Genomic DNA, 26,053 nt, shown 5'->3' with positions numbered 1-26,053 from the left:
GCTAATCGTGAAGCTAGTGATTAAAAATGTAGGTGATGTGTTGATGTGGTGGTAATCTCATCTTGTGTGCTTCAACAACGGATAACGGCTCGCTGTGAACCGGTTTTGTTCTGCTCTCTGCACGGCTACAGGGAGCATTTCAGAATAAGAACATTTTGCCTGCCTGATTTTTCTGACTTGTTCAGATTTTGTTCAGTTGTCCTTGATTTTTGTGCTTATGGTTAAGTAGGCTACGTAGTTAAACTGTTTATTTTTTGTCTGTGTTAACTGTGTTTATTGTTGATATACCATCGGGAGTCTGTGCTGCTTGACGCGACAGATTCTGTCAAATAGACTGGCAGTGAATATTGAACTTTACCTAAAGTTAAAAAAAAATAAAATTGCAAATAGAATTGTAATGTTTGGCAGAAAAATCGCAATTCGATTTATTTATTTATTTTTCCCAAATCCTTCAGCCAAGTCAAAGTATTAACTCTTATGGAATGTCCTAATAATAGTATTTGATGCGTTCGTGTGTGTTTAAAGGGCAGAAGGTGGTCGGCGACGAGGCTACATGGGTCACCTCACCAGAATAGCCAACTCTATAGTTCATAACTGTGACAAAGGCCCGAATGGACCACAGATACAACAGCTCATTTCTGGTAAGGACTCTCCTCTGTCTGAGGGCTCATATCTCTCCGTCCTCATCGGTCTTGTGAAATAGCTTAATTGTGTGTGTGTGTGTGTGTGTGTGTGTGTGTGAAGTTCTCATGATGGTAACAGGGTGGAAATCTTCCTATGGCAGTACTTGGCCCATTTGTGTTTATCAGAATAACAAGTGGCAACTGATATGGACTTGAGAGCACCATTCATCATTTATTTTAAAAATATACAGTATATGAAGATAGAGTACAAATATGACGTGTTTGTGTTTTAAAACAGAGCTTCCCTCAGAGGACCGAGAGAAATGGGAGGCCTTTATTTCTGGGCAGCTGGCTGACACAAACAAGAGAAACACTGTTGACCTGGTAAGTAACTTCTAGAGCTGAACCCGAATATTCGATTGTTGGGTACACATTTAATTTTCAATTCTGAGATTCAAATTTTGAGGATTTCTTTTGCACGACTGACCTCCGCTCACAGCAGGGAACTTGCGCTCCAGTTCACATCAAAAGGAAAACAAAATGAAGCCATCAGCTATGTGGGAGCACTATAAACTGATAGATGACAACGGCAGTGTGGCAGTTGTGTCGTCTTATTAATTTTATAATTGCTTAATTTCGTTACAGATCAAAACAGTAAACTTTAGACTACAACAAACAACAACTTAATGAAATCATTTAAATAATTAGGCTGATCGAAGGAGTACATTTAGTAGACTATAATAAAAGTTAAAAGCCAATTTTAACTTTGCACTGCCGGGAAAGCTTTGGTTTTTCGATGTTGATTACTGTCTAAGCCTCGAAGTTCAAAAATGACATCCGGGCCAAGCCTAATAACTACATGAACACTGATGTCAATCTTTAATATTTCCCTGTACATGTTAAGAGTATAGACATTTTTGTTATTGGCTCTGTAGTCCAGCACATTGGATTTCAAAGGAAGCAGTGATCAGATCTAAAGTAGCGTTTTCCTCCCAGATAGTGTTCTGAGTACAGATCAATTTTTCCCCTAGGATGGAGTTGTAGCAGCGGAGGTGAAGCGAAAACATTTGTTGTGCACATGCATACAGCACCCTGTTGTATGTCTGAAGGGGGGGGCTCCTTCTTACCAAGCATTTCATTTGCACAATAAAATCCAAAGAAACGTCTCCTCATTAGCTTAAAAGGGACTAACCTCAGCTCCTCCATAGTCAGCACTATCACTTCTTTTCCTAACAACCAGTTTGAAAACTGGAAAAAGTTAACTATTAGGATGTATAGTCTTTGTGCAGGACAGAGCTGTAGGCTACAACAGTTTAGTCTAAGCATGTAATGTTGTCAATACTGGAGAAAGTAGGTAATGAAATGCAGCTTACTTCCTATAAATTCTGCTAATGTTAAGTTACATAGAGCCATAAAACATAGCCTACTGTCAGCTTTCCTATTCAGCTGTGCAGTCTGAAGTAGAGGGGAGATGTTTAGCACTGACTGGCTTCACTTTTCCAGCAGTTGGGGATACAGCAGACAGGCTTTTCTTGGTCTTAAGAAGCTGTCACACTACTGTATAACCGACATACATTTACTGGCAGATTATTTTCCTCCGCTCGTATTCATTGCCACTTTCTGCGGCTTGGACAACTAAACACTACGTACCTCCCGATTCCTCACAAGAGTTAGGCTGCTCATAACAGCACCTTTCACGTAGATGTTCTTTGAAGAACGAGGAGAGGAAGCTAGCTAAGAGTTTAGTGTTTCTGTGGTCGCACAGTGCGCGAGTGAAAACATTAGTAGCGTATAGTTTAATCGCGGAAAATTTTAGTAGCGGATGTCATAATTCAACAGCGGTGCACCACCGCTCATGAATGAATATAGAGAAAACACTGCAGATCCAATACATGTCCAAGCTTAAAGCATCAGTAGGCAACATTACTTCATTATAATTTTGGATGAAACCGTTTTGGACCATAAGGTAGCAATTGTTTACATGGCTAGCCTAGTAAGGCTAACAGCAGGCTCTCTGTTAATCTCTTCTCTTCAGCATTTTCCTTCGTGAGGCTTGCTTGTAGCCTAACATATGCCATTGTAGGTAAATTAACTATTGGAAATTTATGAAAAACTGCTAGGGCTGAATGATTAATTGTTTTCGAATCGAAATTGCAATTTGAAAGAACGCAATTAGCTAATCGTGAAGACGGCGATTTAAAATGTAGGTTAATTATACAGCACATCTGACCCGTTTTAAACAGTCATGCAGTTACAAATTCATTCCGTTGTCATCCTTGTGTGACAGACTTGCTAACCAATCACAAGCGCCGTACGCATCCTGTTACGGTCCTATTCACCAATCAGAGCGGGCACAGGGCATGTACATTTTTACAACAAACGAAACTAGAGGAAAATGCGTTGGATAATGGCGCCAGGCGTAGGCCACATAGTTCAGTTGTTTCCCTTTTTGTCTGTTAACTGTTTGGTTTATTGTTGATATACGATTGGGAGTCTGCACAGGGTATTTTATTTTGACAATCAACTGGATTCTCTGTTGTGTTCGTGTCTGACTTCCTGCCTGGTTCATCTGCTCTGTACTGCTTGATGCAGCTTCTGTCAAAAATAGATTGGCAGTGAATATTGAACTTTTTGCTAGAATAAAAAAACATATTGTAAATCAAATCGCAATATCTGGCAGAAAAATAGCAAATAGATTTTGTCCCCCAAAATTGTTCAACCCTACAGACTGCCATAGCTCTTGACTCATCTTCTGCGTGCGTGCTGTCGAGCCTAGCAGAGAGGAAGGGAGCAGAGCCATGTAGAGAGAGGATAAGGGTGATGTGGTGGTTTGGTCAATGGCCCACTGGACTAGACCATGAGCACCATAAGAACGCCGTGCACATCAAAGACAAAATAACCTGGCCCTTTCCTGCTGTCATGTAACATACTTCTCTACATGGCTGTGGAAGGAAACCAATTCACGTAGAACCCAGATGACCCTTGTTTGTACAGAGTCACTGTAATTTGCTGGTTACGTGTTAGCTAACCCTGATTGGTTGTTAGATTCAGACCGGGTCCAGTTTTTCAAAAAAAAAAAAGCTAAATACTAAGCAGCAGGTTCTCACAGACACACAAAGGAGCTCTTCAATGAAATATTGTTAGTGAGATGCAATGTTCAAAATGGGTTATTATAACCAAAATTATAATTAATTTTGCCTATTACAGCTTTATTACTCATGGACTGCACTGTACATTTTCAGAAAGATCTAAACAAGGATGCAGCACAGCACAAACATATGTGAAGACCGGTTTACATGGCATTACATCATGTTAGGACAGCCTGTAGTGTGGAAAGCACACTGAGGCAATCAGTAAATTTTTTATTTATTTATTTTTTTAATCACAGGACAACCCTTTTTGCCAAATTAATTTATCTTTAGGTGAATACACACCACATCCATTCTTCCAGTGATGATGAGGTGGACTTTAAAGACAGTGGCTTTCACCAGGACTCTTCTCTACAGCAAGTAAGAACTAAACACACACACCCAAAGCATATATGCGCACAAAGCAGGTCCATAGCCACAGTCGTAGCTCATCTACATATATTCATTAGTTTTACTGAAGCTCTGTTGTTGTGCCGTGTGAGCTTTGTTTGAATATATGGACATCTGTTGGAGGCAAATCCTCTAAGTCTCACCAGAGTTTGTTAGTGATAGACAGTTTACGTTAAACACCTGTGAAAATCAGTCTTACTTGGATAAAATCACATGAGTTGAGTAATTGCTCAGTTGCAAGTGATGATGCTATTGATTTCAGTTTCTTTTATCATTTAAGAAGATCACTCAGGAATACAGATGTTTTCCTGAAGCCCTCCTTACTGGTTGCTTGTGTAGTGCGACATGCAAAAATATCACAGTATAATAACTATTTCTCAACACTTTTCACCGTGTGATCCTCAACAGAAAACACTCCCTCACCTCCCCTTTCCCACCAGATCACGTCTACTCGTATCTATTGAAATACATGGAATTCAAAAGCTACCTGTTTCTGTGAACTGGTCTTTAATTGTGAACTATTTTGTGACTTATTATTATGTAGGTACTTGTACAGTTTTAAGTAGAAAATAATTGAGTTTGTTTTTTAACTAATGTTAAAGCATTTTGACATCTGACTGTAAATGCATGTTTGTGCTGTTTTAGCTATTAACCCGTCTAGCCTAAATGTTATACATTCTTTCTTTTTATAACTCCAGTATGTGTATTTGCTATATCTTGTACTGCAAGTAATGACCAGCTTTGTGTAGAGCCAAGACTATATCATTATCGTTGGTCCTGGGTTTTGCCAGGCCTTTTCTGATTATCAGATGCAACAAATGACGTCCAATTTTATTGAGCAGTTCGGCTTCAATGACGAAGAGTTTGCTGATCAGGACGATGTTGTGGAGTGAGTACTCATCCTGCATTTCTGGACTTGCTGTCTAAGTATTACCCTGTAACACTGAAGGGACAGGGCACTACAGACACTACTAAGCTGGTTGTGTGTTTGATTCCTATTCCTTATATTTCTAAACCATTTTGCTCAGGCATTAAAGCTAATTTCATTATTTTAAAGAGATTTTTTTTTTCGTTTTTGATATGGCTGCCATAATACATACAAACTACTGCTTAAAGAGCAGAAACCATATCCAGCTGTGTGTAGTCGTGTGCTGTCCCTTTGTGCATTCCTTTAGGGTGAGCTGTTTTTTTGGGTGTAATCTTCTGCCAAAGTTGTGGGAAGTGGGAGATGGCTGTTAGTTGATGATTGAAAATGTCTGCTTCAAGTTAAACTGTTTGTGTGGGGAAATAGAACCTTTTTTCCCCCCTAGATCTTGGGCTGCGCATTATCAGACGATGCAAAATGAGGCACCTCTTCCGTAACAAAAAAATTGGGCTGGGTGAAATAAGCAATACACCAATACATTTTTGGATACATTACAGTTCTTAAATGGGTGCACAAATGTGTGTGAGTATTGTTGGGTTTGTGTGTGGACAGGTGTTAGTTTACTCTGTGACTGTGTATTGATGAATGAATGAAGCCTTTATTTGTCCCACGGTGGGGAAATTGCAAGAAATTGGAGTAAGCCTCCAGGCCGCAGCTATATTCAGCGCCGCCACTCGCTTCCCAGAAAAGAATTAATGCAGACAGCAACATACAACATGATGACCTTTTTGTAGTTTTGAGGCTGCCTAAAATGACTGACCTTCCAATCAGTGTTTATTATAAGCAGTCTGACAGTGTGGATTGAAAGGAAAACAAGCAGTTTTCAGTTAGATGAGAAGATCGATGTTAGTTTAATTAAAGGGTTTCCTGTACTTAGATAGGCCCAGAATGTTTTTAGACTAGCTCAGCATAAAACTAGAAGCAAGGGGAAACTGCTAGCACAACTATTCTAATCAGCAACTATTTTGATTATTGATTCATTGTTCATGAATCAATTTTCAATAAAAATGCCAAATATTTGAGAACATCTCCCTGAACTCTGGGGAATTGTGGCAAGCATTTTATAGATCAATCAATTGAGAAAATAATCAGCAGAGTAATTAATAATGAATTGAATTGTTAGTTGCTGCCATAATCTATATACAGCTATAGTACATATGACTTTGCTTTTCTTTCACCAGTTTACAACACAAAAAATGCATGTTAAAAACAAGTGGCTATCAAATATGTTGCTTCAGCACTCTTTACCATGAAACTGGCATGGAGTGCAAGTAAGTTTGATTTCCCTGCGGTATTGAAGGTGAAGTGTTCCAACTGTGTGCCCATCTGCCTGTGTGTTGCCATATATGTGGATGTCGACCCTAACTAAACTAAACTCTGTTCTCTTTAACATTGCAGTATTCCATTTGATAGAATATCAGACATCAATTTTTCACTGAATACAAATGAAAGTGTAAGTACTTTGATTATTAATATTGAATTCAGAGTTGGTCAGTGAGTAAGACGAGAAAGTAAAATTCTCATGAAACAAATGAAAATGTGTTATCAGCAAGGCTTGTCTTATATTTCCTGATATCACTGCTATTCCTTTAGAATTTCCAGTTCTTCCTAAACAAATGTATATGGCAGATGTATAGCATATGGGGATTCATCTTAATAAAATAAAACTGCTATTACCTGCGTTTGAACCAAAAACTTCTGATTATTTAAATTTTTTCAAATACTGGACCACTGGAATACAGTGTATTAAAGTATTCAGACCCCTTCACCTTATTCACATTTATTGGCCTTATGCTAAAATAATTTTCCCTTCATCAACCCCTCAGTACCTCATTATGACAAAGCAAAACAGGATGTAATACATTTTTGCAAATGTAATAAAAAGAAACAACTACTAAATCATTGATATAGGTATTGAGACCATTGGCTATGACGCTTGGAATTTAGTTCAGGTGCCTCCCATTTCTCTAAGGGGGCTTTCACACCTGAAAGTCCGAACCAAAGTTCATGTTTTGGTACATTTGGTTAGGTTTGGTTTCACACTGCAATTCTGCGACCGCACTAAAGGACTTTACATGACGGACTTGCGTCTTGTCGTCATCATCTATGTGGGCTGCGTCTCCCTGAACTTGACATTGATTGGTTTATTAAACGGTTCAGCGGGCATCTTTGACAAGAATTAATAAAAAATGAACATATGCATATTTGCCACCACTATATTGTTGTTGTTATGGCATTACTACCTGCAGCACCAACTATATGAAGGCTAGTCGCAATTAAACGTCCTCGTAACATAACATTAACGTTATAACATCACCGACAGGAGGAGAAGATCAGACCCTGAGCAATCCTTCTGCTCCTCCGTTTGAGGAGAGACCAAAGAGATGGGTGGCAGTGTGCTTTTATAGTGGCCGTCTGTTTGAAAAGATGAGCTGTCACGGGAGATTTAGAATGGTGTCCTTATTTCAGTGCATTTTTCCGTGCATTTGTTTGTTTCCGGTTTATACGGCAAACGCAGAACTTACTGTAAATGGCCTGAAAGTCCGAACCATCCTAAAAATGCTTTCACACCAGAAACGAACCGAACCATGGTTCAGTTTGATCCGGACCGAGACTACTACTTTTCGTCTGTTTGGTCCGGACTGTGGTCCGTGGGAGGTTTCACACCTGTAGTTTTGGTTCGGACCAAACTGAAAAGTCCAAAGTACGTACCAAACGAGGTAGGTGTGAAAGCCCCCTAAATCATCTTTGAGATTTAGAGAATCATCTTGAGTTTCTACACCTTGATTGGAGTCCATCTGTGTTAATTCAATGGATTGGGCATGATTTGGAAAGGCACACACTTGACCATATAAGGTCTCACTGTCTGTCTCTCCCTCTTAAAAAGAAATATACACACACACACACACACACACACACAGTATTTTCATTGAGATGGCTTTGTTTGAGGTCTGCAGTGTAGCTGTTGTGCTAAGATACTGGAGGTATACATGTTAATATCTGCTTCACGGCTGAGTGGCTTTTGTTCTGCAGGGTCCTACCCTAGTTTGTATGTGCATGCACTCTACATAGGGTGTTTTTGTAAGTATGTGGCATGTGTGTGTTTTCCCCAGGCGAATATAGCTTTGTTTGAGGCACGATGTAAGGAGAAAATTCAGCAGTTTGAAGATGCTGGTTCAGATGAGGAGGATATCTGGGATGAGAAAGATGTCACCTTCGCTCCAGAGGCACAGAGACGCACCAGGTCAGCTAAACACACACACAGTTTGTCATACAGAATGCATTTCTATTGTGGCTTTTAACTCAAAGAAAGTAATATAGTAATGTAACAAATAACGTAACTAGTTACTTTTATCACCCAGAAATAAGTAAGGTAATATTAGTACTTTATTAAGGAGTAATAAGTAACTAGGAACTTTTTACGATATGAGTAACTTGCCCAATACTATTTATATAGCACCAATTCATAAGTTATAGAAGTAAACTCATTGCACTTTTCATATTGACCACGTCTAGATTATATACAGACCCAGCAAATCCCACCATAAACACCTAGATATAAGGTGGGCAGCCAACTGTGGTGGGAAAGAACAGGAGAAACAAGAGCACACAGTAGTACAATGCAAGTTCCACATAGAGATGTAAAATAATAGCAATGACATGGTAATATTACAAATATCAATAATAGATATTACAAGGGCTGAAACGATTCAGTGATCAAATCGATCAATAAAATGCTTCGGCACAAATTCTTTGCATCGATGCTTCGTTTAATCCATGTAACTTTTACAGCACAGTGTTTCGCATGAACATTTATTACTGTCGCACATCGCGCTTACGCTGTGAACACGACGTGATTATGATGGAGCTGTTTGCAAAGAGAGAGAAAATGGCGAGGGGCGAAGAAGAAAGTGTCGAAAGTATGGGATTATTTCAAGCTAAAGAAAACAAGAACTCTGTAATGTTACCGTCTGTCCACCGCAAAACGAAACTTATGTCGCCTCGGCAACAGCACGACGGCATCTGATCAGAAAGATCACCACGTATCTGTAACACGCCTGCTCAGTGACATTAGTAGTTTCAGGGGGTCTGCCATCCAGAATAACTACATCTTTAGATAATGCGTCTCAGAGGTGTTTGGGCCCCAGTACAATAACTTCAAGAAATTGCAGGTCATCTAGGTTTGTATGTCCTTAAGTTATGCTTGGACTTTTATCCCTACAAGTCAGCCTTCTCCCTAATTTTCTGGTCATTTGTCTCACAATATGAGCATCTGCAAGGTCATTTTTGTGTAAAGCAATCATCAAGATGGTAAACATGAACACACTGTGTTCAGTTCTTTAATTATTTTGTGTTGAATGTTTATGTGATTATAGTATGAAGTATAACATTCTGGCAAAAGAAATATAACGTCTAAAAGTCCTAAAAAAACAAACCAACAAAAAAAACAGACAAACAAAATAAAAAAAAGTTTAAAATTTACTAGAATGACTATAACATTTCCTCTTCACACAGCTACACTTTTTAGCACCTGGTATAACAACCAAGCTCTTTGAGTGTGGACTGCAGCTCCACATGTATTGCACTCACCTGTTGAGTAGTGAGTACTGTTGATCTGTGTTTCCATCTCAGGAGCTCAGGGAGCACAGACAGTGAAGAAAGCACAGACTCTGAGGAGGAGGATGTGAAGCGGGATCCATTTGAAGCTTCCAACCCCACCACCGATGACAGAATGGAAGTCGACGCAGGTTGGTGTACCGAGTACTACATATCAACCCAAGGACAGAGCAATAACAAATGGACCCAAAGTAAGAAAAGTTTTACCTTGACTTGGTTTAGGATTCAAAATAGAATAAGGTTTAGTCCAATTAACGTTTATCACGATTCATTAAATTTGGGATGATTAGGTTTATTTTCAGTTCTGATGGGGAGGGTTTTGGAATTATTATTCGGTTTTCTGTCATCACAAGTAAAGGTGGAAAGCTTTAGAGATGGTTCCATGCGATCTTCAATATATACTATTTTAATGTATTCTTTCATTATTTTTTTAGGGCCAGTATGGACGGCCAACTTTGATGACATCCCCATGGACACAGGTACATCCACAGCTCCAAGCTCCAGTCCCAACAACCCTGCTGCCTCCTCCCCCTTATCCTCATCCCCTTCCACAGAAGCTCTCCCCGAAGCAACATGGAGCTCTTCTTCTGCTGCCACCTCCAACTCCGAAACAGGCTGGGCTGATTTCTCCAACTTCACCCCTGTCAGGTAGGACATCCTGATAGACTCTGGATCAGTTTCTGTTAGTGTGCCTGCAGTGCCTCAGCTACAGAAGAATATTGCTCACTTCTGGATGTCATAGTCTTGTAATGTGAAAAGTGTTTTATAAATAGAATTGCTATCTTTCAGCCCTAAAGACCCTCTGAGGTGCAACTCTCCTGTTGCTATGGAAACCAGCATAGAGACAATAGACCCTCTGGGAGTCAATGCACCCATGCAGCCTGAAGGTGAGATGTGTGCACATGCATGTCTATGTTGACAGAGTATGAGACTTGGGTACATCAGTGTGATCAACCAGGGATCTAACATTTACATGTGCCTGTAATGGTGTTTTCAGACCAAAAGCGAAGTGAGTGTTGGGGGCAGTGCGTTTACATACAAAGTCGGTGCAAAGACGCGTAGAGCCGTGATTTCCTGTCGTGGGGTGCGGATGGGGTGCTGCCGGCAACGCTTTGAAGCGTTGTTTGGAGAGGACCAGGCAGGGCGGATGAGTAAAACGGCGATGGCCGACGGAGAGCTGCTAAACCTGGGGAGAAGTCGAGGACAGAGCCGGAAGCAACGCTTCAGCTTTTGGACTACTTTCAGCGTCTGCCGATGGCCGTGCTGTTCACACTACACAACTTGTTGTCTTGTGACGGGAGTCTTGAAGTTGTTGTGGTGTTCACACTATGTGACTGATCGGTAACAGGAGGTCACACACCACACGAGCTGACAGATATCTAGCATGCCAAATATTTGTAGTAAGCCGACTGGTCTCCAAACCACGTTTTGTCAAGAAAACACACTTAAAATATGAAACAGGAAATACCGCGAACCTACACACAGGCTAAAAATCATGTAGTGTGAACTAGGCTTAACGTGCAGGACGAGCTCGGAGTAAACTGCTTTTATTAAATTAGCTTTTTACTTAAAGGGGCATTATGGAGTTTCCAGCGGCCACTAGCGATGCGGTTTTAAGATTGCAACCAGGCGTGTGCTCGTACGCGTGCTCGCTTGAACTCATGATCGAGCATAATCCGAAACACAACCACTTTCATACAGAAACACCACAATAAACACAGGAACACCAGCATGCCGGCTGTGGCTTTTCTCCAGACATGTTCAGGCTCTGTTACTTCGATGTTCCCGTCTCAAAGGCAGATCAACACCGGCTCTTTAACGTTACTTCATTCAGCGCAGCGAGCCGCATATCGGCACAATCCTCCCAGAAAAAAGGCAGTGACAGCGGCTATAGACAGACAGGGAGAACAGACAGAGCTGGAAACTCAGGTAAACTCCCACTGCAATGTTAAAGTAATAGTTTTATCTGCTGCAGGCTGAACTAGTCCATGCTCGTTACATGATCACGGTACATTTATCGCATTTAGCCGACGTGCTACAGCGTTAGCTCGCCTGCTGCTTTTGAGTAACTATCTTTACTATCTGTGAATCTTTCACGCTCAGCAATGTCAGCACAGCTACATGTATTGGGTGATGATGAAACGGTTAGTGAGCTGGACTGAATATTATTAATATATTATATTACTGCATGTCGTTAGCTGTCGTGTTGTAGCTGTAGCCCAGAGACCTCACATTAAAAGCAGAATAGTGGCTGATTCAAGCAACGGAGAAAACAGGCGTGTGCTTCATTTCTAAGTGACTTTTGAGCCCATTGACAATAAGGCAATGACAATTTGATTGATTAAAAAAAAACGTACATATAGCCCCTTTCAAGTTTTGAGGATTACAACGTTGATTTATCTTCACTGGAGCTTCTCAGCAGCTAGCTTCTGTGAACATCCGGTTCCAATGTTGTTGTTAGCGTCGGTTGGCACCCAGAGCTCTGAGTCGGACTACTACTTCATATTTGTATGAAAAATTGAGAAACATTACTTGGAGAAAAGAAAGAGAGGAAGTTGAACTACCTGCTGAGTTCCTAAAATATGTATCCTTATTCCAGCTATTGTTGTACTTTACTGTGAACAAGTTAGCACAGCCCTGATCAATCCGAACGCCGTTCAGAAAACAAACATTTAAAAAGTTGCTCTCCTACTGACAGACCTGACAAAACATGAATTCGTGCGTTTAACAAAAATCGGTATCATGTTGTAGTTATTCCGGCATCAGTTTCATCCATTTATTGCAATTAAATCACAGCAAAATGTTTACTTTGGGTTCGTACAGCTGTAGTAATTGCGGATTGTGGTTATTTGCGCCATCGCGTTGTGTGTGAACACTTGGCAGTAGCACAGTGATAAAACCCACGTGCCGAAAGCATTGCGAGGATTAAATTTGCGTTTGGTCTGAGTTGTGTGAAATTTAACACTGGCTACTTAATTTGATTTGATTGTCTTTCAGTAGCAACATCTAAATAAACCACAATGTGAATATGTCTCCTGTCAGGGTAGCTGTGAATTGTGTGTTGAAACAACTTAAAGGATCTTGATCTTGGTCAGATCTGACACCTATTGTCGCCTTTCTTAACACTTCTCAGACTGTGATGGCTGGTTGGGCACCAGTGTGGCTTCTCTCTCCTCCACCTCACCTAAGGATTGTGGGAGATCAAAAGCAGAGGAAGAAATGGCCTGTTGCGAGCAGCGCAGCATCACTGAGACAGTCATCAATGGCTCCATGAAAGAAACTGTCAGCCTCACTGTTGACGCCAAGACTGAGACCGCTGTCTTCAAGAGGTTCGTTAAACACACCCTTACAAAAAACTCTACATAGCTCTCTTTGCTAAATGACTGAATGTTTTTAGTAGCAGTTTCGCTGCTAATGTTGTTCTGGCATTCAAAAAACCCTAGAGGCGAACATTGGAATGCGCTGACATTTTGGTGTCTTTACCAGAATGGCTACTTGTCAGGATTTGTCTCATTAGTGTCACATCCGTTTTCTAATGAGTGCCCTCACACTGTCACTCAGTCAAAGTCCTGTAGATTATTGTTAAATTTAACACCCAAGTTCCGAGATGGGCCCCAGGCAATGCATCTACTGGCTGGAGAGTGTTTGTTTAATAGTTAACTAATATTATTTGTGCTACAATTTAATTCTCTGATCTACAATTTAGCCTCTGTGACCAATGTTTCGGGGCTTCTGGTATAGCAACAGATATTGGGTTAATGCTTATCCAGGCCAAGATTTCCTCTTTGGTCATTGTTTACATTCCAAGTAGTAATCTCGGAACCAATCAGCTGTTGTCTGATGACAAATTTAATCCAAATACATGTTTTGTTTGTTTTTTTTTTAAAAAAGCTGACAAGGACACAATTTTGGTATGGTTGGCCAAACCCTACAAAAGTCTTGTCATTTGCCTACAGATTTTACGTTCATAAACAAATATGTCTATAGAGATTAGGATAAAAACAAACAGTCAGAGCACTGCTATGGAAATAGGGCCCTTTGACTGGCTTTGTTTGTTTTTTTTGTGCTCATTCACTTTCACTGTCTAATACTTTGTGATGTCTATAGCTCATATAACAGAATGGCATAAAAAAATACATGGCCAAAGCAATGTGATAATAAATCGCTGTACACTAATTGTATATTTAGGCTTTAAAATAAGATTCCATCACCCAGACCTCAGAGGAGTGATTGCTACATACTTTGTTTATGAGTTTATGAAATGCTTGTCTATCCTAAATCCACAGGTTTTCAAGTTGGTTGTCTTCTGTCCTTGTGTTCCCTTGTTGATGCTGCATTATATTGTCTGTTTGTCTGAGTAAATAACAACTGTCTGATTAACTGAGCGACACTTACAACCTGAGCTTCCCCTCCTCTCTCTCTTGCTGTGCGTTGTGGGTGTGGTCTTCTTCAGAGTTTTGAAATCTTATCGGTATGTACAGCCAATCAGAGATCAGCCTGCGGCCGTGATGTAGTCTTGTTGTCACGTCAACCACCAACTTTTCTTTCCTAATTTTGATCTTCTTTGGTTTCAGCTCCTTGTTTGTTTATTTCATTATCTCCATTCTGCATGTGTTTTTACTGAAGGTGTTGTCCAACTGCAGTTTTTTTAAGTTTATTAAATTTTCTGATGGCTTTTATCTTAACAGGCCAAACTTATTTAAGACCAAATTATTATTTAAATTACACAAGTGACATTGCCCTGAAGTGAAGGCCAGTTTTTGGATGATACTCCTGTTAAATACCTTTTTAGGCTACAAAATGAATTGCATTCAGTGTCAAAATATACTGTAGGGAGTGAGGTAGGGCTGGACCCCAATATTCGAATATTCATTTGTTTGGTAGGTTTTCGATTTTCATTTTTGGGATTTGAATATTCAGGGGTTTTTTTTTCGCGCACCTAATCTGCACTCACAGCAGTGAATGTAACACTCAAGTTCATATCAAAGGGAAAACAAAACGCCAAGGTTGACCCTTGGGAGTGATGATGGTCTTGGTATTTCGGCCGTCTGCAGTTGTGTCCACACATTCTTCGCTCAGCTTGAACCTGACCTTGGTTGTCTTGAACGTACTTTCAGACTTCATTGAAATAACCCCAGCAATACCTCAGCTGTGTGGGAGCACTTTAAATTGAGTTATGACAACTACAGTGTGGCAGTCATGGGGTTTATTAATTAACAATTGCTTAATTTCATTACAGATCAAAACAGTTAAATAGCTACATTTTAAAGTTAATTAGCAAACTGCAGACTCACTCACACAAACAAACAACATAAATAACAATTTTATACGCCTACTGTAAAAGAACATTTAGTAGGATTATGATAGTAGTATCATAGGAGTTAAAAGCAAATTTTGCACATGTTGTTTTATTTACGCTATTGGAAATGGCGCTTATCCCATATGCACTCCCTGGACTAATCTAAATTCCCGGATTCTGCTCAGGTTAGCCTCTCACAGTCTCTCATTAGCGGTGCGCCAATTAGGGTTGGGCGATGTCTACAAAATTGCCATCAGACGAGGTCTACATTGAAACATTGTGATGGACGATGGCATTGGGTGGGGCGTCTTATGCGTATTCACACCTAGACTTCATTCGGTAAAATACTTGCTTATTACGCTACAAGTGGCGGACACGGTGGATACAAGCACGGACCAGGTAAAGCAACAGTGAACACAGTGTGCCATTAACAAGCCGGCATGTGGCTCACCTGCTGCTGTGAAAAGGGATCACGGGTGGAAAACTCTAGAAAAAGACGAGCTCTTTTGGGCGAGCTTGAAAAACATACTGCTGATGGAGAAAGTCAGGGGAGCCCAACACTGCTTGCAGCTTTAATGTGTATTCCTTTCTGTTATTTTGTATTATTTTAATAAAATAACACTCTATGCTCCCTTGACTTTCTATTTATATTGAGTTTAACACAGCATTGCATGAGTTCACGTTCACATAATCAGTTCACGAAAACATGAGCATGTTCAGTGTCCGGCGCACTGTATGGACATGTCTGCGCTGTCAGACATTTGGATTTTTATTTGAAGAAGACTGCGACCAGTAGGCCTACGTTATTTCCGCCTATGTAGTTGCGTATGTGTAAACAGCATCTGTGTTCCCTGATTTGGAACATGCAAAAAAAATTCTAAGTAACACCCAATACACCCCTGACACTCAGCCAGGGAACGTACACATTAGGGCTGCACTTAACGATTATTTTTCAAATCCATTAATCAAACGTTCATTTTTCGATTAGTCAATTAATCTAACGTCTTCTTTTGTTGTATTTTAAAGAAGAAAAATGAAGCCTATTACTCAATTAATACAAAATAAATATCAAAAACATGTCTAATTAACAAATCAAAATTTTATGCGATCATCCTTAGAGTGATGATAGTAGCGTATCTTAAAATTGATCCAATTTCCACGTCCCAGCTGGGTTATAACAATAAGTGACATTAATAATTTTACTTAAAACTTTACATGTTTCTGACATGGACTTATTTCAATATTGAGTAATATGCAGTATAATAATCATAGGCAAATGTATGTCTGCAATACAATAATATAATCAGACACAGGCTACGGGGGGGGTGTGTGTGTGTGTGTGTGTGTGTATATATGGAGAGAGGGAGAGAGAATTATTATGTACATGTCAGAGGTGGATGAGAGATACAGGTACACATACATGTACACGTATACACAGTGCGATGGAGCATAGTGCGAAGAATACCAGAATAAATAAGTATTATGTGCAGGTGTTATATACTTGAGGTAGGTGGATTTGGTATACAGTATATACAATATGAAAATATAACAATGATCACTATGAACAGCTCTGAAATAGAGAATGATGAATAAATAAGTGGTCAGTAAACAATCCACTCAATTCAGTTTTGCATAGTGGAACAGATAATGCGTGGCCCTTTGTGTGCTTAATAGGTTACATAAAACAATACATAATTTTATAATAAACTAGAAAGATGGATGCATTTTCCTTTTTCAGATGCTTCTAATTTGAATGAAATCACAATAAGCAATGTTTTATGTACATATGAAACTGCTGTGTCAACACAGCTGCTGCATTTGGAGTACAATTTATACTTCTATGTCAACTCTACGCCTCAACTCCCTATAGCATAGCCTGACGAGTACCTCCCCAAAGGTGTAACTACACGTCACGAAGCAGACCGCAAGAACTAACTAGTACCAGTACTGATTGATCTGAGAAAAGCTAAAATCGGCCGATAATAACTCATGTAACTGACGCTTTTATCCAAAGTTTGCACACCTCTAGAGCAGCTAGGGGTTAAGTGTCCCAGGTCTTATCCACTGCACCATCAACACCCCGCTACATTTTGACCTTCTGATTTATCCATTGGGCTCTAGATGGAATGAAATATTGTTTCTTCAGGACCAGGGTATGTTAACAGAGTAGCAGCCAAAGTATACAGGATGACGCAGCTTTTTTAAAGCATTGAAATGTTTAATAGCTAGCTGGTGATGGTGTTTCATGTCATGTGCTCAGCAACACAGACGGTAACCGGCTATTGTCACATCCATACACGTGCTTAGGCGAGGAAATTATTTTATATTAAACAGGATATTAGACTACTTGACAGCCTCCATATGCTGCTGAACACACAGTGAAAGTGGGTCTGACAGAGGCTACTCTCACGTGGGCAGCGCTCCTACTTGTTTACAAAGCTTGACCGGACATATCTTAATTTATGTAACGGAATATCTGACTCCGCCCACACAGCCACAGAATCTACAATGTGCTTGCATCTGCTGATGTGGTGGCACTTCTGTGAGTTTGTTGAAGTGATGAGCTCTTGCTAGCGTGCTGACTTTGATATGACGGCCTGTGTGTCTGTGCGAAGGACCTGCTAAGCCCCGCCCTTGCAGAAACACCGACGGAGAGGACCGAAGCAGTGCCTGTAAACACCAAAACACGGCAGCATAGTTTTTCTGTTCGTTTGGCTGTGGGCAAAAATGCTTAAGCTTAAAACAGTGGTAGGGGAAACACTGCTGTCAACTATAGTTCTTAGAAAGAATGACAATCAGATTTGGCCAAAATCAGTATCGGCAGGTCAGAGGGTTAAAAAAAAATCTGTAGTCGGAATCGGCCAGGAAAAATGCAACTGGTGCATCTCTAACTAGGATTAATAATAACAGTCCAACCTTTAAATTACTAAGACTTATGTTAAATTACTAACATGAAAAACAGCAGATATTGACATTTTTCAAGCTGGAACCATGAAATGTTTTTACATAAAATTACTATTATCAAATTAGTTGATCAATTGAATACTGTACGGTTCACATCCCTACTATTGTGGTACTATTTTCCCAAGGTTGGGGGGTCTGTAATCATTTTTGTTAAAACTTAGACTATGACTTTAACCGAGCGTGAAAGGCATTTGGTTATTGTTGCAATTGTGGAACACTTTCCTTTTTCACCAGAGATTTTTAATTGGTCTCACATTCTTCTTTTAGCATGACAGCTTCTTTTCTGATATGGACAAGTGCTGAATAATTGTTTTGTAGCAACTCAAATGTTGGTTGTTTGTGGGTGCATAGCTTATACTGAGGCCTCATCAAGATTATTGGTGGTTCTCTGAGACAAAGCAAGACTGACGGCTGGCACAATCAATTTTGGTCTAATCAGTTTCCAAATAAGTTCGTAGGCCTGCCTACTATTTGCTGGCTCTGTAGCTACAACATATGGTAGCTAAACAATTAAAACAGTTGACTTTCTCCATTTGCTGTACATTTTGATGCTTTTCCTACATGCTGTTCAGTTACCCATTTCACCTCCTCATCCTTTTTACTGTGTGTTCCATCAGTCAGTTCAGCATGCATCCCTGTTCACATCTCACTGTGTCCTGTGTGCTTCTGTTGGGGAAAGTGGTTGGTATGAATCACCTCATGGTATTAATGTATATTTGTGTGTGTTACCTGTGTGTTCCAGTGATGAGGAGAAGAGTGCTTCTTCAGAGAAGTTCTCAGTAGTGGAGTGTGTGGATTCGGAGAGAGCGGGCTTCAACAGCTCAGCGTTAGCCTGCTGTCCCAAAACAGGGTCAGACACCCACACACACAAAGACACACACACCACTTGGATAAAAAATGTGTGCACAGGCTGTGCAGATGTCGTTTTTTTTTTTTTTTTTTTTAACTCCTCGTCTTTCAAAATTTGAACAGTCAGTATCAAAATTTCCACATATCTGGACCAACCTGGAAAAAATTTTCTATAGTTTTGAAGTGATATATTTTTAAACTAGTCTTTAAGTTAAATTTTACATAAACACTCCTAAATCAAAATTGCCTCAAGCTGCTGTAACCAAACTTGGAGCACGTGTTGGGATGCTAGGTTCGAGCTTCACTGAGCGGTCCAGTGATATACTGCCACTACGGGCGCATCTTGATTGATTGCATAGAATAGTATGAAATTCGGCACAATCAAGGGTCAGTAAATTTCTGTAATTACTAAATAAATAGGATGTGGCTAATTACAACTAATGTAAATTTCCCAGTCCGTCACACTCGGATATTTCCGAATATGCTAAATCACTTAACATTTTTTCAACAACAAGTATTAATTTGTACTGTGTGCACATTTTTTATTTCATCTTAATTTTTACAAAATCTTCAATACACCCTAAACCAGCAGAAAGATGTGAAATTTTTTGAATTTTAAACAAACAAAAATACCTCAGTCTTGCACGCCTCAACATGTGAGAAGGTGTGCATGTCTCTCCACTGGTGCAATAGCTTATTCACCTTCTCTGGGTATGCAAAGTTCCAGGGTTCAAATTCCCAGTTGGCCAAGTCCTACCTGCCAACAAAACATGTCAGTTTCTGGATGTGGTGTTTTCAAGTGCTCATTGAAGTCCTGTTAGTTTGAAGGTAGTCTATTGCCCCATTGCTAAAAGTGTTTGTGCATCAAAACAGGAATTTCTAGAAACACCAGGTGGCACGTGGGTTGCAAAGAGTCAATTCTTTCATCATTGACATCTCAAGTCATTGGTCAGGTCTCCAGACTGCGACCAAATTGTCGCATTTTACGAGTATTTTTATTCACACGTGCGACCTGCAACATTTAATTTTTCATGTTTCTGTTGGAAAAACAAGGAGGGAGTGAGTCTTGCCAGAGGGCCATTTTGGCCTGCCGTTTATTGTCAACTTGACCAGCGGCAGCGATAATATAGCAAGCTTTTTAAAAAAATATAACGAGCAATACAATCCATGCATCCTCCGTAAACGCGTTTCTCTGCCAAAGATATGTTGGTGACCGTTAATTAATCAGTGTTAAGAACTTCCACGCAGCTGGCCACATGTTTTAGTTTGTGTGTGTCTCAAACATTTTCAGATGGAGAGCAACGCTCCGCCTGTGTACTTACTTGAATCCATAGTACAGTCTATGCATATGCTCCTCATGTGAACAGACAGACACTGCTCTATAGGTAGTAACCATAGCAATGGATTCTGTCCGCTGCTGAATCTCTGCCTGTACAACTGTATTTCCTTGACAGGCTATAGAAAACATTAAAATATATCTTCTAGAAATTATTAAAAGAGCTTTTGGACTTTTACATTATAGGTCTAATGTTACTTGCATTTATTGTTGTAGCTCATGTTCAGATTCAGTGAACGTGTGTGTGATGTTTGATACTTTTGATACGACTGATTCTTGAATATAAAGATCATTTGAGCAAACTCTGTATATCTTATCTCTCAGTGTAGGCTAATTGTTATTGTGTCTAGCCTTGTTCTTGTGTATGTGCTATGATTGGTGTAGGCTATTTTTCTGGAGTTTTTAAGGGGGCACCCATAGCCACCCTGAAAACTCTGTTCAATTGAATGGTCAGTCCTAAAAGTTTGTAATGTGGATAACTTTTTTTCCCCCAGATGAACATAGTAGCCAAATCTATCAACAAACAGGGTTAGTCTATAGCATTAGCGGTCTGGTGGTTTGCGTGAACAGGGTGGCCTGAGAATGAGTCAAATTACTAATGCGTTTCTGTAATATTACTTTCCCAACACTGGAAACCGCTGGTCCAGTCGTTCCAAAACATAGTCAGGAACATCTGCAGTCACTGATCTTATTGTGTTGAAATGGTTAAATCTGTTCCAGTTATACAAGCCAATTCGTTTATCAAAATAGCAACAAATGTAGTCATGTGAAACACATCTTCAATGAAGGTCATAAGCTAAATCAGATGTTTCTGAAAGTAGATATGTACACTTCAGTGGTGACTGAAAATCAAGATCTTTCTTAAGCAGTCAAATGCTTGCAGTCTCATTGGATCCCGTCATTGCCATATATATATATATATATAATTTTTTTTTTAATGTTTTTGAAAGGATTTAAACATCTTGGACTGCATCTTACATTGTACCAATATTGGTTTCCATTGATCCAGCAAGTGATGTGTTCATGTTATTCTAGGCTAGCTATTAGTGAAATTTGTCTCTTCTCTCCTGTGTGGCTGGAAGCAGTGAGAAGTGTCGGTCCACGGTGGAGCTTCTCAACGGCCCTCTAGAGGAAATGTCAGCCATAGAGGAGGCCAAGTAAGTCTTGACTGGACTTGTGCACTATGTGTGAGACTTGGACCTAGAAGCCTCTCACATTATATCTTTGTGTTTCTTCCCAGACTGGACCAGAGTTCCGTGCCCTCAGAGCCAGCAGTAAATGGGCCAGCATGAGGGTTGCCAGTGCCAGCCAATGGCCAGCCTGTTCTGCCATGCAGGGCCCTCCTCCTGGCCAGCCATCGGAGGCTACTGCTCAGAGCTGTACCAATCACACGCCCCCACCAGGACCAGCAATACTCCCATCGGCTTATCACTGACAGGCAAACGGAAGGGTGTACAGACACACGATAAACTGAAAAGCAAAATGAGAGACATACTCAAATGGATACAGAATAATTTTTTTCTGCATTTGTTTATATACTATTGTTCTTATGAGGCGATGTGCAACTGATATCTTGCCACTCAAAATTAAATAGTGATGTTGCTATAGTTAAAGAAATGATTGTATGAATAAAATATTTTATAAAAGAAACATGTATACAGAAACATAAGATGAATTAAGACAGAAACGGGAGTAGCTGATTGGTGACCCAACCAACCACCAAACTTGTTACTGGCTGGATCTGTCTGACACAATACAGCAGTTGCTATATTTAAAATTCTCACCCACCATCGGTCTGTCTCTGAGCGAAGCTGCTCCTACGAAACGAAACACATTTTAAAAACCACACTTAAAGTTTTATTTTCCTGCAGGTATTATTTGTAAATGTTTTTCTCTTGTATTCTTCATCAAGTAAGATTTAATAAGCATTTTTTGGAATCGTTTTTATTTTTAAAATGGAAGTAAGATGATGGTTGTGTGTTGATGCTAAAGGGTCATACCAATGTGACCTCTCCCCTTCTAGCAGACTACATTCGTGTTAACTAGGTTCCTACCTCCCAGCTAGAAGGCTAAACGGGAGAGGTACATGATGTCATCACCCCAGTCTAAACTGGGAGCAGTATAATTATGCTGAGCTTCTTTAGTAACAACAAAACTTTTTTTCAGAAACACAGTCCTCTTCTTTTGCCTTTTTATACCAGTGGTTCTAAACTTGGGGGGGGGGGATCCTTTTTGTTGCATTCACATTTAGAAAATTCAATTGCAGTGTTGAACACTGATTTATGTAGCTACAGCATTTAGTTAGGGGAGTGAAAGGGCTGTTAAAACTACACGCAGGAACGTGAAATGAAATACATTTAGCAAATGAGTTATGCTCTGCCAGATTCGCCAGCCTTGTAGAGCCAGGTGTGATTAAGTCATTTATTGATGAAAATTTATACCCAAAGAGAACTAGTTAGAAAATTTAGAGCCCTGGAGTGGCCATAGAAATCGGAAAATAAAGTCGTCCCCACATTTTGATTAATTTGTGTGTAGATACAGGTTCCCATTACTCAACACTCAGATAATAGAGAAATTTAGAAAGTCTGACATTTAAGGAATTCCTGCGCAGGAGACTGATGAACACTACTGTGTAAACAACATCTTTCTTGTCAAGGTGGTGGTGGCAAATCAGCGGTACGTATACAGGGGGCTCAGGCAAAACAAGTGAGGGTGAAGAAGTTGAACGTGGCTCAACGTACGCGGTAACACATTGACATCTGACAAGACACGGTTAGCCAATCATATCAGTGCATCAAGGGCTTCCTGCTGTCCATTCTGCATTATATTTTGTCTTCTCAGCAGTAACCAAAGCAACAACCCCACTCTAGACCCTTTGCTTTGCAGTGATGTTTAATCCAAGAATCCAATTTGAGTAAAGCATCTGAGTGGAAAGTGTTTTTAGTGCTGTTGTCAGTCTAAACACACCCTTGTTCAACCCTTTTCTTTGAATCACCACCTCTACTTGAAATTCCGCCTTCACGAGGTGTTGGATTGACTTGGTTGTGTTCATACATATTGTAGTTGCCTCTGTATAAATGGCCTTTGTGCTTTGGTTTGGTCTTCACTAGTTCCTGATTTAAAAAGAAAAGAAAAAAAAAAAGTCTGGCCTTTAAGCTGCCAGATGCTTAACTTTTTCTTCACATTGTAAAGGACCAATTGTTGCGATGGGCCAATTGTTAGTCTACTGGGAAAAAATACAAAAATGAAGATCAGCTGTTGCAGCATTTCTGCTGAATATCCGTCCACTTAGGTTAATGTTTGGCACTAATCCCTAAATAGACCTGTTACCGGTACGTCTACATGTAGCAGGAAGTTAAATGATTTACATGTTTGTAGAAACGACTCATCTGCAGGCTTCCTTCCCACTTGTTTCCCCTCACTAAATGTCTTTGCATCCCATGACTCACTGGTTGGGATTTGTTGAAATGTACCAGCATTGGGAAGGGAAGAAGCTATTACCGATGAAAATATAATTTACTCCACCTTGTTTTGTCAGATTGATTAAATTTTTATCTTCATTTCTGAAGCCCAGTGGTCTTTGAAGATGCTTTATTGGGGTCGTCCGTCATAGCTGAGGTTTTTATTAGTCCTGTTGCACTTAAGGTTTCTTAAGAGATTATTTCTTGAGGACTCAAAAACTTATTTACAGACAGACAGTGGAAAACTGGAAATCTCCATGCAATTACCCAGCTGTTAATGTCCTAAAATGGGGCATGATGTCTTTTATCTGATTAAATATTTCACTAGAATCTTAATTTACATTTAATGTGACACTGCATTTGATGGTAGTTATCAGTTGCCGTTAAAATCTTCCTATCCGCTGAGGCTTTTCTGTATTTAACACCAGCGTAAATGTTCATTTTAAAGGCAAGTGTGATTAAAAAAGGCAGACTGGAGAAGTTACGGATTTTGATGGTGGCCTTGAAAAGGTAAGTTATATCTGCTTCCCCCCCCAATTTGGAACAAAAACATTGGAAGGTGCCAGGTGAGCTCAAACCAAACTTTGAGCATCCATCAAAGTTGTTAGACAGAAAGTATCTTACTGTTTATCAAGTCAAAGCTTAATTAGTAAAACACTTAAATTCACTTTAAAATGTAGACTGCTATTACTACATTACCTTAATAGGTACTATTCTTAAAGTTAATATCCTCTGTACGTGTGTGTCTGTTTATTTTCCCTCCCTTGTGTCATGTGACTTGTTAGTGTTACAAGGTCTCAGGAGTGAATGGGAAGCAGGTGTGTTAAATTTGGTGTTCTTGGGTGTGTGCTCTCACTCCCTCATACTGGTCACTGGAAGTTCAATATGGCACCTAATGGATCTGGGGGGGAAAGAATGGTTGCTCTACATAAAGATGGCCTAGGCTATAAGAAGATTGCCAAGACCCTGAAACTGAGCTGCAACCAAGACCATACAGCGGTTCAACAGGACAGGTTCCACTCAGACCTCACTCAGAACAGGCCTCGCCGTGGTCGACCAAAGTTGTGTGCACATGCTCAGCGTCATATCCAGAAGTTGTCTTTGGGAAATAGACGTATGAGTGCTGCCAGCATTGCTGCAGAGCTACAGTTCATTGAGGGAACCATGAATGCCAACATGTACTGTGACATACTGAAGCAGGGCAGGATCCCCTCCCTTCAGAGACTGGGCCGCAGGGCAGTATTCCAACATAACGACCCCAAACGCACCTCCAAGACAACCACTGCCTTGCTAAAGAAGCTGAGGGTAAAGGTGATGGACTGGCCAAGCATATCTCCAGACCTAAAACCTATTGAGCATCTGTGGGGCATCCTCAAACAAGGTAGAGGAGCACAAGGTCTCTAACATCCACCAGCTCTGTCATGGAGGACTGGAAGAGGACTGCAGTTGCAACCTGTGAAGCTCTGGTGAACTCCATGCCCAAGAGGGTTAAGGCAGTGCTGGAAAATAATGGTGGCCACAAAATATTGACCCTTTGGGCCCAATTTGAACATTTTTACTTAAGGGTGTACTCACTTTTGTTGCCAGCGGTTTAGACGTTAATGGCTGTGTGATGTTATTTTGAGGGGACAGCAGATTTACACTGTTATACAAGCTGCACACTCACTACTTTACATTGTAGCAGAGCTTCATTTCTCACAGACACTCAATAGGATTGTGATCTGAAGAATTTGGAGGCCAAGTCAACACCTTGAACTCATTGTGTTCCTAAACTACTATTGAACCATTGTTGCTTTGTCAGGGAGCATTATCCTGCTGAAAGAGGCCACTGCCATCAGGGAATACCGTTCCCATGAAAGTGTGTAAATGGTCTGCAACAATGCTCATGTAGGTGGTACTCATCAAAGTAACATCCACGTGAATAGCAGGACCCAAGGTTTCCCAGCAGAACATTACCCAAAGCATCACACTGCCTCTGCTGGGAGTTTTCTTCCCATAGAGTATCCTGGTGCCACGTGATCACCACACGGGCCAGCCTTTGCTCCCTACGTGCATCAATGAACCTTGGCGACCCTTGACCCTGTTGCTGGCTCATAGCTTTTCCTTCCGTAAACTACTTTTGATAGGTACTGACCCCTGCAGACCGTGAACACCACACAAGAGCTGCAGTTGCTGGGATGACATGTTCACTTGCTGCCCAATATATCCCACCCACTGACAGGTGCCATGGTAACGAGATAAGGTGGGTGGGTCCGAGGCCCAAAAGGTAAAGTCTGGTAAAGTTAATTACATGTGTCCATTTGCTTTTAATGGGCACGTGTTATATGTTTTATACTTTCTGTGATTATAATCCAATTAATCCTATTTCCATACTTATTTTGAAAACCGGACGTTGTCACGTGTATCCAAGATATTCACTTCAATTGTTAGTAGTATTAAC

General features: G+C 40.3%; 1 protein-coding gene across 11 annotated transcripts in view; it reads left to right on the top strand.

Moving 5' to 3' along the window:
* The window catches only part of ppp6r3 (protein phosphatase 6, regulatory subunit 3), a 43,656-nt gene extending 19,936 nt beyond the window's left edge, over positions 1 to 23,720 (top strand). For 3 of the 11 annotated variants that reach the window (XM_046036360.1, XM_046036362.1, XM_046036363.1), the window contains 13 exons: positions 526 to 641; positions 922 to 1,007; positions 4,046 to 4,132; positions 4,954 to 5,051; positions 6,486 to 6,540; positions 8,201 to 8,331; positions 9,720 to 9,895; positions 10,139 to 10,352; positions 10,494 to 10,591; positions 12,838 to 13,033; positions 18,710 to 18,817; positions 21,235 to 21,309; positions 21,393 to 23,720. In XM_046036360.1, the coding sequence (XP_045892316.1) occupies positions 526 to 641; positions 922 to 1,007; positions 4,046 to 4,132; positions 4,954 to 5,051; positions 6,486 to 6,540; positions 8,201 to 8,331; positions 9,720 to 9,895; positions 10,139 to 10,352; positions 10,494 to 10,591; positions 12,838 to 13,033; positions 18,710 to 18,817; positions 21,235 to 21,309; positions 21,393 to 21,444 (1,492 nt within the window). In that variant the 3' untranslated portion in view covers positions 21,445 to 23,720. The remainder of the gene's footprint in view (positions 1 to 525; positions 642 to 921; positions 1,008 to 4,045; positions 4,133 to 4,953; positions 5,052 to 6,485; positions 6,541 to 8,200; positions 8,332 to 9,719; positions 9,896 to 10,138; positions 10,353 to 10,493; positions 10,592 to 12,837; positions 13,034 to 18,709; positions 18,818 to 21,234; positions 21,310 to 21,392) is intronic. The other 8 variants (XM_046036368.1, XM_046036370.1, XM_046036366.1 and 5 more) reach the window with 8 other exon arrangements.
* The last annotated feature ends 2,333 nt before the right edge of the window (positions 23,721 to 26,053 follow it).

This window comes from Micropterus dolomieu, linkage group LG22 (genome assembly GCF_021292245.1).
Source record: "Micropterus dolomieu isolate WLL.071019.BEF.003 ecotype Adirondacks linkage group LG22, ASM2129224v1, whole genome shotgun sequence".
Lineage (NCBI taxonomy): Eukaryota > Metazoa > Chordata > Actinopteri > Centrarchiformes > Centrarchidae > Micropterus > Micropterus dolomieu.
Note: the sequence above shows the minus strand (reverse complement) of the source record. Positions and strands in the feature narration are given on the sequence as shown.